The 17352-nt window shown below is 42.6% G+C and overlaps 1 protein-coding gene across 1 annotated transcript in view; it reads left to right on the top strand.

The window, feature by feature from the left end:
• Positions 1 to 6300, top strand: part of LOC126203727 (fatty acid-binding protein-like) — a 37597-nt gene extending 31297 nt beyond the window's left edge. The window contains exon 3 of the mRNA XM_049938099.1: positions 5984 to 6300. Within this exon, the coding sequence (XP_049794056.1) occupies positions 5984 to 6034 (51 nt within the window). The 3' untranslated portion in view covers positions 6035 to 6300. The remainder of the gene's footprint in view (positions 1 to 5983) is intronic.
• The last annotated feature ends 11052 nt before the right edge of the window (positions 6301 to 17352 follow it).

Genomic DNA, 17352 nt, shown 5'->3' with positions numbered 1-17352 from the left:
AAGTAAATAAAACGTTTCCTAGGCTTTTGTCTATTTTATCGCAAATTTGTCATAAGTCAGGTAATGATTGCCAAACCACTGCTGGACTTAACGAAGAACAGTGTGTTTCGAATGTGGACTGGTGAATGCAGGAAAGAACCAGCGCAAATTAAGGAAGAATTATGTAGATCAGTCATATTGTCACACTTGATGTGTCACAGAGATTTTGATTAGGTGCAGATGTGTCCGAATATTGCTGCAATATTATTTGAGGTTATAGGGTAAGAAAGAAATGCAATCAGCATTGCTAGCCGAATTCTAAACAAATGGAAAAGAAATTACTCTGTGACAGAGACAGAAGCTTTGGTTATGGAACAGGCTTTCACAAAAATTAGATGTTAACATGTGGGTAGAAAATTTTCGTATACACCAGACATAGAGCATTACCGTTCTGGTCAGACAGCAAGTTAACAAGTGTGAAACTGTAAAGATGGGCATTAGTGCCATTGTTGTTGTTGTTGTTGTGGTCTTCAGTCCTGAAACTGGTTTGATGCAGCTCTCCATGCTACCCTATCCTGTGCAAGCTTCTTCATCTCCCAGTACTTACTGCAACCTACATCCTTTTGAATCTACTTAGTGTATTCATCTCTTGGTCTCCCTCTACGATTTTTGCCCTCCACGCTGCCCTCCAATGCTAAATTTGTGCCTCAGAACATGTCCTACCAACCGATCCCTTCTTCTTGTCAAGTTGTGCCACAAACTCCTCTTCTCCCCAATTCTATTCACTACCTCCTCATTAGCTATGTGATCTACCCATCTAATCTTCAGCATTCATTTCGAAAGCTTCTATTCTCTTCTTGTCCAAACTATTTATCGTCCATGTTTCACTTCCATACATGGCTGCACTCCATACAAATACTTTCAGAAAGGACTTCCTGACACTTAAATCTATACTCCATGTTGACAAATTTCTCTTCCTCAGAAACGCTTTCCTTGCCATCGCCAGTCTACATTTTATATCTTCTCTGCATCGACCATCATCAGTTATTTTGCTCCCCTAATAGCAAAACTCATTTACTACTTTAAGCCTCTCATTTCCTAATCTAATTCCCTCAGCATCACCCGACTTAATTCGACTACATTCCATTATCCTCGTTTTGCTTTTGTTGATGTTCATCTTATATCCTCCTTTCAAGACACTGTCCATTCCGTTCAACTGTTCTTCCAAGTCTGTTGCTGTCTCTGACAGAATTACAATGTCATCGACGAACCTCAAAGTTTTTATTTCTTCTCCATGGATTTTAATACCTACTCCGAATTTTTCTTTTGTTTCCTTTACTGCTTGAATATGATATCCAAGTTATTTGTGTGCCTGGTTCAGAAACTATTGTAGTTGAGGCCCTGTCTTGGTTGCCAGTTGGCATGAATGTCGTTACAGTACTTGAAACAAAACTACAAGAGATGAAGATTTTACACATAAAAGGAGTGAAGTTTTGGGATCATGTCACAAGGTTAGTCAAAACATGCACAAAGAGCAAAATTTAAATGAAACACTAATCTAGTGAAATATTGATGGGAAGTAAAACAAAGGAAATGTTACTTAGTACATTTTGTTACTTAGTACATTTTGTATCAAAAGATTGATCCTGATTCGAGTAACTGGAAGTTTTATTAGCTGGAAAATGAGGTAGGCAAATTAATTTTATATATTTACTTAAGTTATGGATATTTTGGGGTAAAGAACTACACCAAAGAGCTGAGGGAATTCTTCATATTTAACAATGTATTTAACAATGTGGAGAAAAGACAGAAAATTGTTGGAAGCGTGTGACTGCAAAAAAAAAAAAAGAAAAAAAAGAAAAAGAAAAAAAAACGAAGGTCTCCAATCGATACAAAGAAGAAGGAGAAATTTATCCATTCATTCCTGATAATGTTTTAGATAAGATCACAGTGTTCATCTACGCCCCTCTTGCAATAACACAAGGGTGTATGCCATGAGCTGCTCACTGTGTCTGTCAATGGCAGCCTACAAATCCTACAATATCTAAATAACTGTATGATGCTGATGTTGGCTTTAATGTGGCGGCTGCAAGTGTTACCTATCGGTAATTCTTCTGTGGTCTTGCCACATGCCGTTATACAATGTGTGATTTTGCATTAACCACTGTTGACATTCATGATGGTCGGAACTGGGTCACTATCGGTATTATTAGAGAGGGCAAAGATAGTATTTCAACAATTGTGTCTTCGAAACTTATTCCACCTAATGCTTTTGTTGCACATAAGATCTTAATATTAAAAGATGCTGTGTGGACTTATTCTGGTAAAGCTACTGGAGGTGTTTCTGTGGATAAACCATTGTGTGTTAGAATGGTATGTATGTGTAAATTAAATCCTGACAACGTGTGATGTGCTTGATAGGTTCCCGGGAATTACGCCGGATAATATTGTAGAAACCGCACAATATTTCAGCGAGACAACTCCCCACCATCTTCAGGTGCTACTGTCGCGTCGCTGAGCAGCTCGCCAATTTGTGTGTTGGCTTTCTAGAACAGCGCAGGCGCCAGCGGGGGCATAACGTCATCGAAGACCAATCGTACACCGTGTCGAGTACCAGAGCCCTCTGCTGCAGAAACGAGTCCGGTCTGCGGGAGCGCGCAGCGGCGCGGGAAAATGCGGCGGGAGCGACGGACCCCGTTCGCGCGCGCGATGTGTTGGCGCGAGATTTCAGCATCTGCCCTAAGGTTTTCCACCTGCGTTGACTCGGTGCAGTTGCTAATCTGCGGCTGACGATTGCTTAGTGCCGCCAAGGCTGGCTCCCAGGCTCTGCTCGGGTGAAACCACGTGCCTCTGTTTATTAGGTCACTGCTTATACGTATTTCGACCGCCTCTTTGATGATGGAGTCCCAGTATGTGGAAGCATACGAGAGGATCTTGGTTTCTTCATAGTTCATGGCGTGTCCCGTGTCAGGGCAGTGTTCAGCAACGGCAGATTTCTCTGGCTGACCCAAGCTCGTGTGACGTTTTTGTTCGTCGGATCTGTCTTTAACCGTACGACACGTCTGGCCAATATAATATATATATTGCGCGGTTTTTACAACATTATCCGGCGTAATTCCCGGGAACTTATCAAGCAGATGCAGCGCCGGGAAAGCCTTAAACAGCACAACATGTGATGTATTTGGTTAAAAGCATGTGGAGATGGACTTAAATGTAAAATGATGGGTGATTGTAGTTTTAGATGCTGGTTCAAAATTTGTAGCACTGTACCCCTCGAGAAAGAGCTCAAGGAGAGCATTAGAGAATAATATAAGAAACGTTTACGTTATTCATTCAGGCAAACTAATACACAATGTAAGTGATAATGGACCGCAGTTCCATTCTAAAATTCGGAAAGCAACGTTGGAGTACCTGAGAATAATTGATTTTAATAAATTACACAGGGCGTTCGGAACAATTTGTCGAATCTGTTTGTAAAGCCAGTTTTGCCATAGGGCAGTGAGACGTGACTGTTTCATCTCCTGTTGGTCTGAAAGAAAACTATTACGAATGCTTGGAATTGTTTATTTGCCACGGACTCTGTCTGCGGTAGTGTAGTAGTGCTGTTAATCCTTAGAATCTGATGGTGAAGTTCCTCACGAAAATTAATTCTCGCGGTCTTAAAACTTAAACAAACAGCGAGATCAACGACCGTTGTCAGGTTAGATAAACGAACGTTTTACTTTTTATAATTCTGATACACAAGTGCTGCAGACTGAGGTGCTGAAAGTCATGGGATACCTTCTAACATCGTGCCGAACCTTCTTTTGTCATGCTTCGTGCCCCTTCCCCCCCACCCCCCCACCCCCGCCTACAGCAGGACTTTTCTTATTCATTACACAATCCTGATACACTTCTAGAGTTGAATCGACAACCATCAATCCTATGTGATTTATTAAGGTTTTTTGTGTCACCTATAAAGTTCTGTTCTGTGGCATAACACATCTCGAAGGTGACCCAAAAACAACAACTTTAGAGAACTTTGCACACGCCCCTTCCCTGTCGCGGCCTCCAACCCTCCCCCACCCTCCCCCTCCCCCCTGGATAAATTCCTGCGGAGTTCCATGCTTCTGATTCTTTCTTATGCTGCCAAATCAGTCGTTATCTTTTGCTACCCGAAATACAAAACTTCCTCAACTTAGTAATTTGTATAGTCTCTTTTGATGTTAGCATTATTAAAGCTGATTTTTCATTATTGAGTTAAATTTGTTTCTACCAAGCGCAAACTGTACAACGTCAAGAACAGATAGACAGTGGTTTAGGTATGGTTTTGTGTTGACACGTATCCTACATTCCTTATTAGAGGGTTTGATATTTTCCTCTACGTGAGCTGAGAATAACTTTTTGTGGTACGCTCTTTCCTTGCTAAATGCGCTTTCAGTTTTTGTATCTCCTATCGTCCTGATAAAATCCAATGGAAACTGTAGCGCTGACATGTATATTCTTCAGAATGCTAATGTAAGTTGACTCACTGTCGTCATTTTCAAGGGGTATTGGTAGCGATTTAGTTGAAATTGAGTCAGAAGCTAGCTCCATATCTGTGAATATTAGAAAAGTGGTAATTCCTACTCATTGGTCCGTTCCATAGTTAGTTCACGATTTGCAAATGGTGTTCCGCTCACTTCCGCAACTAGCCTGTTCCTTTGCTGGGTTAAAAGCCAGTGCTATTTCTATGTTGGTAATGATTTAACAGAACCTCTCACACTGCGAAGGGGGAGCTGATACGACTGCAATTCTTTATGCAATCTTTCTGTCTCCTTTCATGAAGCGGAACTATTTTAGCTCTGTTCCAAGTGTGGAGAATTGTCTTCTTTTGCGAACATTCTGTAAATAACCTTAGATTACTATGCCTCGGCCTTTAACCATTTGTATAGAAATACCATCATGTCCCGTCGGCATTCCGTTTCGTAACTCGAACGGCTTTTTATAAAACACTAGCGACACGCCCGGGTTCGTGCAGCAGCACTATCCAAGATAAGACGACTTGTTTGTAGTATGTATAGACTTACACCAACCCCCCTTGTCAATCAGTCTATCAATTAATGAAAAAGCACATCAAAATCCCTACAGTATGTGCTACGATTTAGCGTAACACACAAGACAGAAAAATCTGGCGTTGGACTTCAGTTTGTGACATGCATCCCTACTGGGTGAGTCGTGTATTACCTGCTATATTGCAAACGTTTGAAGCTACCTAAACGAGATTTGTGGCTAATAACAGTACGCAGAGGGGCACGTAATTATGTTGTATGGTTAATACTTTTAACACGTTTGTCAGTACAGTTCCAACTGGTTTAAATCGGTAGGTGTGCACAAATCCTTTCTCATATTCCTACTTACCATAGGTACTGAAATAAAATAATCCTTTTACATCGTGGGTACAGAGTATATCTTTTATCCACCTCATACGAACAGTAACAGCATTTTGCATCATTGGGACTGCATCAGACAAAATCAGACGTCGCAAAACATTGAAATAGCCATTTAAGATAGTAATAGATAGCATTGATATCAAGGACTATTCGTATGTGACGAGAAACGTGAAAGTGAAAACTGGCATTCCTCGTTTGTGTTTGCTGGACTCCTCACAACTTTATGAAAAGCTGCAAAAACATTTAGTTTCGAAAACAGTACAATTTTCTAGTTTCAGTATTATCAGACACAAGACTTTTAATTAATTATTTCCTCACATCATCTGTGAGATGTTCCAGAACGATTGTCCACAGACGGAACTGTGTAAATGTAGTGTATTCCTCTTCATGAAACTCGAAAATGTTGGAAATAAATTGAGTCTCTGACATGTGTCTTATTTCTTTTTCTGTGTGGATCAAGGAAAAAAGAACTGTAAGAATGTGAGATTGTTAATATCATGTTCCATATACCTAAAGTCAGTTCGTGTATGTCTTCTACGCAGTTTCGTATTTCTTTTACACTGATTAACTTTTGATGATAACATCTGTTTCAGACTATGCAGCTCAATGATGTTATTTGCAAGAAAATATACAAGGCAGTCTAGAAGCGCAAAGGTTGCCCTGGAGAACGGTGGGATCATATTTTCTGCAAACAGCACATTTGTTTGAAAATATTTGTATTTATTGTATAAAAACAACACCCGAACTTTCAATAATATTCTAAGATGGTTTAATCTTACGCCAGAATGCTTTAACATAATATGTTAACGGAAAACTTGTAAATGTAAAATGTGTCGTCTGTATTTAACAGTGTAATGAAGTATCTGTATGTAATTTTGTAATTATCTCGAATCCGGATCGTAAAATATATCTCCATGTCAAATATAAGAACGTTCATTCAATGCAAAGCCCTTTTTATGTACCTACGATTTATTATACGTCGGAGTTCACGTATATTATTCTGTTGGCTCTCTTTCTATTCAGAATATGAAATATTCTGAAATCCTTTATTTTTATTAGCAGGTTCAAAGAGAGAAATTCCTAATACGCAGACAAACTGAACTACATAGCGGGGTAGCCGCGTGGTCTCGGGCGCCTTGCCATGGTTGGCGCGGCTCCTCCCGTCGGGGGATCGAGTCCTCCCTCGGGTATGGGGTGTGTGTGTTGTCCTTAGCGTAAGTTAGTTTAAGTTAAATTAAGTAGTGTGCAAGCCTAGGGACCGATAACCTCAGCAGTTTAGTCCCATAGGAACTTAACATAAATTTCCAAAATTTCCAACTACATACACACACAAATAACATTCTAGTAATCTGATAAGTGATGTGCTGTGTTCGCGAAACGCACTGACGAATCGTAGAAGCAATACGAAACACTATTTTTGATACTTCACTGTTCAAACCATATTCACAAAACGGATTTTATAAAGGATTTAGCGATTTAGTAGTCCTATTAGAAAGAAAAGTATTTAAGGAAAAGTATTAAAGTCAATATCTTTCAAATTTTTCTTGGGAATAACTTTTATATAATTCCATCCGAAATATTCTATGTGATCTATGTAAAAAGTATCTGCAACAAGGCCGTTGCTGCTACATTCTAAAGCTGTTAGAATTCGAATATACGAAATGACGCAAATCGAAGTAGCTCAGTAGACCTATATAATTTTCATCCAAAACGATAAATCAATATTATACGGAAAAACCAAAATTACAAATGACTCAATAAATATAAAACTTTACAAAGTGAGAGGAAGGGAATAGGGACAGCTATTACGGTAAAATAAAACCACTGCCGTTTATGGCCTAGCAGTGAATAATGCCTGTAACATTGAGATTCGTCACTGTAACTGTACTAAAAAAAATTGCCGGTCATGCAGCTACAAAGTTGTACCAATAATACGAAGCTTTAACCCTTCACGCTGCTGAAATTGAACCTAAGGACAAAGCACATATGCGAATTTCTATGAACCTTTTTTAAAGAATAGTAAAAATCAAAATTTTTCAAAAGTAATATGACTTTCATAGTTTCAAGCAACTTACTGAAAAACAATGGCACATGACGGTCAAAACAATAAATGACCAAAATATAACTGCGGAGGAAGGGGGCAGGAACATTAATTACAATTAATTGTAGCCACAGAAAAGTATAAGGTAGTAGAAAGTTATACTCGTAACATCGTGGTCATTCGGCATTGCGTTTTACTACAAAACATCGATCAGTCATTGAAGTTATCAGTGCGAAGCCGTATCTCACCCAGACGAAACAGAACAGATTAAGAAAACTGCTGATCACAGTGCGTAGCGCCTAACACAAAATGGAATATTCACATGTTTCAACAGTTTCTAAGGAAGTGAGAAATATTTTTACATTTTGAAATGAGGCATATAAGGAATAATATACAATCCCAGTATACAGGATGCTACAAAAAGGTACGGCCAAACTTTCAGGAAACATTCCTGACACACAAAGAAAGAAAATATGTTACGTGGACATGTGTCCGGAAACGCGTACTTTCCACATTAGAGCTCATTTTATTACTTCTCTTCAAATCACATTAATCATGGGATGGAAACACACAGCAACAGAACGTGCCCGCGTGACTTCAAACACTTTGTTACAGGAAATGTTCAAAATGTCCTCCGTTAGCGAGGATACATGCATCCACCCACCGTCGCATGGAATCCCTGATGTGCTGATGCAGTACTGGATAATGGCGTATTGTATCACAGCCATCCACAATACGAGCACGAAGAGTCTCTACATTTGGTACCGGGGTTGCGTAGACCAGAGCTTTCAAATGCCCCCATAAATGAAAGTCAAGAAGGTTGAGGTCAGGAGAGCGTGGAGGCCATGGAATTGGTCCGCCTCTACCAATCCATCGGTCACCAAATCTGTTGTTGAGAAGCGTACGAAAACTTCGACTGAAATGTGCAGGAGCTCCATCGTGCATGAACCACATGTTGTGTCGTACTTGTAAAGGCACATGTTTTAGCAGCACAGGTAGAGTATCCCGTATGAAATCATGGCGGTGAATCAAGGAAGTACAGTACATACTGACGAAACTAAAATGAGCTCTGGCATGGAAATTAAGCGTTTCCGGACACATGTCCACATAACATCTTTTCTTTATTTGTGTGTGAGGAATGTTTCCTGAAAGTTTGGCCGTACCTTTTTGTAACACCCTGTATAACTTAAAACAACATTGTTTAAAATGTTGGTATTGCTTGTACCTTGAAAAGTCTTACAAAGGTAAGTAAAGTGTCACTGGTTACAAGTTTTTCGCAAAAGGATAATTTTATACATTTCCAGTAATTAACTTGCAGAGGACAAGAGTGGTTCTAAATGGTCTTCAAATACCGGAAAAACCAGTTTCTGCTGCAGCGACTTGTTTCGTTTTTTACCTCAAGTGCTTCTTTTTCGTGGTGTGAAGACATTGCATTTTCTATTTTGTCTAAAGTGATAATATACTGTATTATAAACGTATAATACATTTTCAGAATGAGATTTTCACTCTGCAGAGAGTGTGCGCTGATGCGAAACTTCCTCGCAGATTAAAACTGTGTGCCGGACCGAGACTCGAACTCGGGATCTTTGCCTTTCGCGGGCAATAGCAGCACTGTGCGCTGACATGAAACTTCCTGGCAGATTAAAAGTGTGTGCCGGACCGAGGCTCGAACTCGGGACCTTTGGCTTTCGCGAGCAAGAGCAGGAGCAATGGTCCCGAGCTCGAGTCTCGGTCCGGCACACAGTTTTAATCTGTCAGGAAGTTTCATATAATAAATTAATTTAAATGCTATTTGCTTTGTACAACATGTGCGCGTATTGTAACTACGGTGCATGTAAACAAGTTTTTCAGCACCAGATGCCTCATGTGCTGTATGTAAGTATGGCAATCGGCTATTTGCATGTTCCATGTATAATATTTGTGACATCTCTAAGCACTATCGGACTTAACATCTGAGGTCATCAGTCCTCTAGAACTTAGAACTAGTTAAACCTAACTAACCTAAGGACATCACACACATCCATGCCCGAGGCAGGATTCGAACCTGCGACCGTGGCAGCAGCGCGGTTCCGGACTGAAATGCCTAGAACCGCTCGACCACAGCGCCCGGCTTGTGACAGCTCACAATGACGAGACTCGACAATAGGTCCACAAATAAAAAGTGCTTCCTCTGTGAGAACGTGGCTACACGCTGCCCATTTATGTAATTGGATTTTTACTTAATCTACGATGAAATTAAATAAATGGGTCCGAATACATATCTATCCCAGAAAAGAGTTGTCAATGAGAAACGGCTTCAGTTAGTATTCTTTTGTGTGCCACTAGCAATAATTGACAAGAGAGGTGTCCAGATACGTGAGGTGGTATGAGTTCTTAATTATCACTTCGAAAACATCAAGCTCTGATCATAAAACTTGATGGTGCTGGCAGTACTATCTAATTGAGTCGGGCCGGGCGGATTAGCAGAGCGGTCTAAGGCGCTGCAGTCATGGACTGTGCAGCTGGTCCTGCGGAGGTTCGAGTCCTCCCTCGGGCATGGGTGTGTGTGTTTGTCCTTAGGGTAATTTAGGTTAAGTAGTGTGTAAGCTTAGGGACTGATGACCTTAGCAGTTAAGTCCCATAAGATTTAACACACGCACATAATTCAGTCGTCAGTGCGGCACACTCTCCTCGACGATGTATGAGTTATCAGAGACCTTTGTGTACACTATGTTATCAAAAGTATCCGGACATCTGGCTGAGAATGACTTACAAATTCGTGGCGCCCTCCATCAGTAATCCTGAAATTCAATGTGGTGTTGGCCCTCCCTTAGCCTTGATGTCACCTTCCACTCTCGCAGGCATACGTTCAATCTGGTGCTGGAAGGTTTCTTAGAGAATGGCAGCGCATTCTTCACGGAGTGCTGCACTGAGGAGAGGTATCGATGCCGGTCGGTGAGGACTCTCACGAAGTCGGCGTTCCAAAACATCCCAAAGGTGTTCTGTAGGATTCAGGTCAGGGCTCTGTGCAGACCAGTCCATTACAGGGGTGTTACTGTCGTGTAAGCACTCCGCCACAGGCCGTGCATTATGAACAGGTGATCGATCGTGTTGACAGATGCACCCGCCATCCCCGAATTGCTCTTCAGCAGTGGGAATCAAGAACGTGCTTAAAACGTCAATGCAGGCCTGTGCTATGATAGTGCCACGCAAAACAACAAGGGTTGAAAGCCTCCTCTGTGAAAAACACGACCATGCCATAACACCACCGACTCGGAATTTTACTGTTGCCACTACACATGCCGGCAGATGACGGTCACCGGACATTCGCCATATCTACACCTTTCCATCGGATCGCCTCATTGTGTACCGTGATTCGTCACTCCACACAACATTTTTCTAATGTTGAATCGTCAAATGTTTACGCTTCTTACACTAGGCGAGGCGTCGTTTGGCGTTTATCGGCGTGATGTGTGGCTTATGAGCAGCCGCTCGACCATGAAATCCAAGTTTTCTCACCTCCCGCCTAACTGTCATAGTACTTGCAGCGGATCCTGATGCAGTCTGGAATTCCTGTGTGATGGTCTGGATACATGTCTGCCTATTTCACATGACGACCATCTTCAATTGCCGGAGGTCTCTGTCAGTCAACAGACGAGGTCGGCCTGTGAGCTTTTGTGCTGTAGGTGTCCCTTCACGTTTCCACTTCACTGTCACATCGGAAACAATGGAACAAGGGATGTTTAGGAGTGTGGAAATCTCGCGTACAGACATGTGACAAAGTGACACCGGATCACCTGACCACATTCGAAGTCCGTGTGCTTCGCGGAGCACCCAATAGTGCTCTCTTACGGTGTCTAATGAATACTAAGGTCGCTGATATGGAGGACCCTGCAGTAGACAGCATGATGCATCTAAAATGAAAAATGTATGTCTTTGGGGGTTTCCGGATACTTTTGATCACATAGTGTAGAAGTTTGCGTTCTGGCTGTTCAGCAAATTATATATCTCGGAATCCTTCGTAATCATTCTGGAAATTCCTGCTACAGAATAGTTTGTCCAGTCGAGGAAGAAGGAATGAGCCAAAGGGTGCCATGTCAGAGAAATAGGGTTGGGAAGAGGGACGAGTGGATGGGGTGAGGTGAGGAGAGGCAAGGGAAGGCAAAATTCAGTTGCCTAAAGAAGCAGTATTCGTCCTTGAGGATATAGTATAACTTTTCTGACTCTGTGTCGATTTGTCGCATATATGAAAAAAAACAGAGTACATTGTGATTGGTTGTTAGGTATCTCCCAGTGTTGGACAGCAGTTCTTGAGTCAAGGCTTCCGTTGATTGAAATGGACCGCGTTTCAGAAGAGAATCTTTCCACTGAGGAAGGAACTGTTGGTAAAATGAAAGTGAAGTAGCGAGTAGTTTTGAGAGTGAGGGAGAGGTACGACCCATTGTGTCTATCGTCGACGCTCTGCAGGTATTCACCACTGTCAGCGTTGCAGGTTGCCTACAGATGCAGCTCGCTTCGTCACCGAAAAGCTTCGCGGAGCGCTCGATGCCCAAATTACATTGTATTTCATTCTTTTGTATTAACGCGAAATTTGCACTTTTTCATTTAAAGCGATATTATTTCAGCTTCATTTAATTGTAAAGGACTGAAAAGACTTCATTGGTGTAGTAACAATGGATGCTCTGAGTCATTATTACCAGCTGACAGAATCGGATTGATATTGTTCCTTCAACGATGATGTGTAACTGTGTCCTCTGCAGAATAAACTGGGCAGCTGTGGTGGAGCAACGATACAGCTTTCCGTGACACTTCCTGTTACCGCTTCAGATGTTGAACTGTCTCTCACACGACAATGATACACAAAAAAGAGGACGTCCAATTTTGGCTAACCCCCCACCACCTCGCGCTTCCCACCAATATGGTATCACAGAATTTGTCCTGTCAACCGATCCCTTCGTCTAGTCAGGTTGTGCCACAAGTTTCTTTTCTTCCCAATCCTATTCAGTACCTCCTCATTAGTTACGCGATCAGCCAACCCAATCTTCAACATTCTTCTGTAGCACCTCATTGCAAAAACTTCTGTTCTCTTCTTCTATACGCTGTTTATCGTCCATGTTTCACTTCCACACGTGGCAACACTCCATACAAATAGTTTTAGAAAATACTTTCTAACACATTCAGTTTACATTCAATGTTAACAAATTTTTCTTCTTCAGAAAGGCTTCCCATGTCAATTTTATATCCTTTCTATTTTGACCATCATCAGTTACTTTGCTGCTCGATCAGCAGAACTCGTCTGCTACTTTAAGGGTCTCATTTCCTAAAGTAGTTCCCTCAGCATCACCTGATTTAATTCGACTGCATTCCATTATCCTCGTTTTGCTTTTGTTGATGTTCATCTTATATCCTCCTTTCAAGACACTGTTCATTCCGTTCAACTGCTCTTCCAACTCCTTTGTTATCTCTGATAGAATTACAATCTCAGTGACAAGCTTCGAAGTTTTTATGTCTTCTCCGATGCCACAATATTTTTTTATTAACTGCAGTTGTTCTAAAGGTCCGCCTGCGTAGTTCAGTAGTTAGCCTAGATAGCGGCCGTGCACCGGATCCGTGTTCGATTCCCGGTACTGCCAAGAACTTTACCTTGGTGAAGGGGACTTGTGCTGGTTGCACTTAATCTCGTGACAGGAAAGGTAACACTTTCTTATAAGAGCGTTCTCTGGATAATGACAGACGCGAGACACATTCCTCAGTGAAGAAAAGTCCATTTTAATTATTTACACCAAAGCTGATATTTATTTGTTGGTTGACTAGTTTAGAGCTTTGCCCGTTGACACAAGCCACCTATCACAGAGAATACTTTTTTTTATGAACGGATGTTTCGATTGTGGATAATAAACGTACTAGTGATACTTTGAACCGGGTAGTAAGTAATTACGTATGTTGTATTTGCGATATACACACCTGGAAATGGAAAAAAGAACACATTGACACCAGTGTGTCAGACCCACCATACTTGCTCCGGACACTGCGAGAGGGCTGTACAAGCAATGATCACACGCACGGCACAGCGGACACACCAGGAACCGCGGTGTTGGCCGTCGAATGGCGCTAGCTGCGCAGCATTTGTGCACCGCCGCCGTCAGTGTCAGCCAGTTTGCCGTGGCATACGGAGCTCCATCGCAGTCTTTAACACTGGTAGCATGCCGCGACAGCGTGGACGTGAACCGTATGTGCAGTTGACGGACTTTGAGCGAGGGCGTATAGTGGGCATGCGGGAGGCCGGGTGGACGTACCGCCGAATTGCTCAACACGTGGGGCGTGAGGTCTCCACAGTACATCGATGTTGTCGCCAGTGGTCGGCGGAAGGTGCACGTGCCCGTCGACCTGGGACCGGACCGCAGCGACGCACGGATGCACGCCAAGACCGTAGGATCCTACGCAGTGCCGTAGGGGACCGCACCGCCACTTCCCAGCAAATTAGGGACATTGTTGCTCCTGGGGTATCGGCGAGGACCATTCGCAACCGTCTCCATGAAGCTGGGCTACGGTCCCGCACACCGTTAGGCCGTCTTCCGCTCACGCCCCAACATCGTGCAGCCCGCCTCCAGTGGTGTCGCGACAGTCGTGAATGGAGGGACGAATGGAGACGTGTCGTCTTCAGTGATGAGAGTCGCTTCTGCCTTGGTGCCAATGATGGTCGTATGCGTGTTTGGCGCCGTGCAGGTGAGCGCCACAATCAGGACTGCATACGACCGAGGCACACAGGGCCAACACCATCATGGTGTGGGGAGCGATCTCCTACACTGGCCGTACACCACTGGTGATCGTCAAGGGGACACTGAATAGTGCACGGTACATCCAAACCGTCATCGAACCCATCGTGCTACCATTCCTAGACTGGCAAGGGAACTTGCTGTTCCAACAGGACAATGCACGTCCGCATGTATCCCGTGCCACCCAACGTGCTCTAGAAGGTGTAAGTCAACTACCCTGGCCAGCAAGATCTCCGGATCTGTCCCCCATTGAGCATGTTTGGGACTGGATGAAGCGTCGTCTCACGCGGTCTGCACGTCCAGCACGAACGCTGGTCCAACTGAGGCGCCAGGTGGAAATGGCATGGCAAGCCGTTCCACAGGACTACATCCAGCATCTCTACGATCGTCTCCATGGGAGAATAGCAGCCTGCATTGCTGCGAAAGGTGGATATACACTGTACTAGTGCCGACATTATGCATGCTCTGTTGCCTGTGTCTATGTGCCTGTGGTTCTGTCAGTGTGATCATGTGATGTATGTGACCCCAGGAATGTGTCAATAAAGTTTCCCTTTCCTGGGACAATGAATTCACGGTGTTCTTATTTCAATTTCCAGGAGTGTATTTTGTGTGAACAGTTCATTTACGTCATCAAATTTTAGCTGTAGCTAATATATGCGTTAATCATGTCACAGTTGTAATTACAAACCGCTGTAGTATGGAAATGTAAGAGCATAAAATATATTTGTCTTAATTGTGGTCTCTTCATTATCCAGCATGATCCGATCCACTTGACAACGATATTTCATGTACAATGGGGAATTTGTTCTGTTGGAATTCACTGAGTGACTTTTTGTATGTCCTTTCGTAAGTCCGACAGATGTTCAGATTCATATCAGGAGAATGTGGCCACCAAGATATCAACGTGGATTCACTATCATGGTCCTCAAACCATTGAATAATGATTCTATCTTGGTGACAATTATCCCGCTAGATTATATCATCACTGTTGGGATAGATTTCAACTATGATGAGCTTCAGATGGTCCCCACTAATGTTCACAAGATTGACAGCTGTCATGATGCCTTCGCTTACTATACTCCGTTCATCATATGAATAAACCTAATGCAAACAAACACAAACGCGATGATTGGTCAGAAGCCGTAGTACACGTACACTGGTGTCGTTACGCTCTTGGAAGTTGGTCCTGCGTACCTGTATGGTTCAAATGGTTCTGAGCACTATGGGACTTAACTTCTTAGGTCATCAGTCCCCTAGAACTTAGAACTACTTAAACCTAACTAACCTAAGGACATCACACACACCCATGCCCGAGGCAGGATTCGAGCCTGCGGCCATACCTGTATGTATTAGACATATTATTACTAAGTTATGTTAAATGAAACTTTAAGATATTCAAATGTATTAACAGCCATCAACGTTTTTCTTAGCTGCGTAGTTTTTATTTCAAAAATCGAGTACAGTCGCAGACTCTGCAGTGTTGTGTTCTGATTGTCGCGCTGTTATTGCGCAGTATAAAAACGTCAGAGGCTGGTTCTTGCTCCGTAGTGAAACACGATTAAAAAGTCCCGAGAAATAGGTTGTTTTTGATGTTTATCATAAATTTACAGATATAATCGGCTTTGAAGTTTTTCGATGCACTGTATGGTATACAGTCGACACACAATTGCTTAACGAATGTGTAGCGGACTCGGTAGAGTAACAGTTCAATAACCAACTGCAGTTTATAGTTCCCTGGTCAAATCTCCTTTGATTTCCTTGTTTTTCTCGTTCAATTTGAAATACCCACATCTCGTATTTGTAAAATTCATCACCATATTTTGTGAATAATGCACGTCTTCTTGTTTCTAATTACACACTGCACGCGAAATTTCTGCTTTCATTTCAAATACAAATTCTTAATTATCGATATTTTATGATAGACTGTTGATAAAAGTTGCTTAAATTAAGAAAACACAACAGTTTAATTTTAAGGCAAAAATGAAAAACCAAATAATCTTTATTTTGACGATATCCATCGTTTTATACCGCATATGTAGGTAAGTATCGTAGAAACAAGAAAAACAATCATTTTCAACGCATCGAGCACACCATACAAGTCGCGCGGTGTAGCCGCGCGGTCTGTGGGCGTTTGTCACGGCTCGCGCTGCTCCCCCCGTCGGAGGTTCGAGTTTCCCTCGAGCATGGGTGTGTGTGTTGTACATAGCGTAAGTTAGATTAAGTAGTGTGTAAGCTTAGGGACCTATGTATGACCTCAGCAGTTCGGTCCGTAGGAATTCACACACATTTGAACACCATACAAATGCTGCATTTTTACATTTGCCACACTACCATTACAATGAACCCAATAGAACTGATCTGGAGACAAGTTACGATATTTGGCCCGAGAAGTAACAAGAGTATCAAGCTGACAGACGTACTGGAACTAACGCACGCAGGTTTTTCACATGTGACTGCCGAACGCTGGCGGGGCTTACGACTCGTCATAAAAGAAGAGGAGAAAATGTGGCACCTAGTTGGCTTCGTGGTTCTGTTGTTGGTAGGCTCGTTATCAAAGTGGCAGGTGACACTCCCAGATCTGAAATGTATTTCTCCGATTCAGATAAGGAAGGAGCTAAGAGATTACCAGACGACAAACTGTAATTAATCGTCTCAGTGGCTTCAGTATTCAACAGTACGGTGAAATCCCTGCAGTATGCTTTTGCATCACACACGCTGCGTTTAAGTTTGAAATTTTCATCACTCTTCTTTGTAATTACGAGGGCGGTTCAGAAAGTAACCTCCGATTGGTCACAGTGCGGGTTGTGGGGGGAGTAGCGACGCCATCTGTGCGTTCACGCACTCAACAGGTCAGTCGGCATCAAGCCGTGGTCGAGTGAACGTCGTACCTGCGCTAGTTTAGTTTTTGTGGCAGTTTGAAATGTGTGCTGCAATAGAAAACCCCGCCAAATGTGAAGTGCGTGCTGTCATAAGGTTTTTTACAGCCAAAGGATATTCTGCAGCAGCTATTCATCGTGAGCTTTGTGCCGTGTACGGACCAAGAGTTATGAGTGAAGGAGTTGTCCGTGAATGGGTACGTTTATTTAAAAGTGGACGAGAAAACGTTCATGATGAAGAGAGGAGTGGTAGACCATCATTGGTGACTGACGAACTCGTTCAGACAGTT

The sequence above is a fragment of the Schistocerca nitens genome, chromosome 9, assembly GCF_023898315.1.
Source record: "Schistocerca nitens isolate TAMUIC-IGC-003100 chromosome 9, iqSchNite1.1, whole genome shotgun sequence".
Classification (NCBI taxonomy): domain Eukaryota; kingdom Metazoa; phylum Arthropoda; class Insecta; order Orthoptera; family Acrididae; genus Schistocerca; species Schistocerca nitens.
This window is presented reverse-complemented; position numbering and strand designations above follow the sequence as displayed.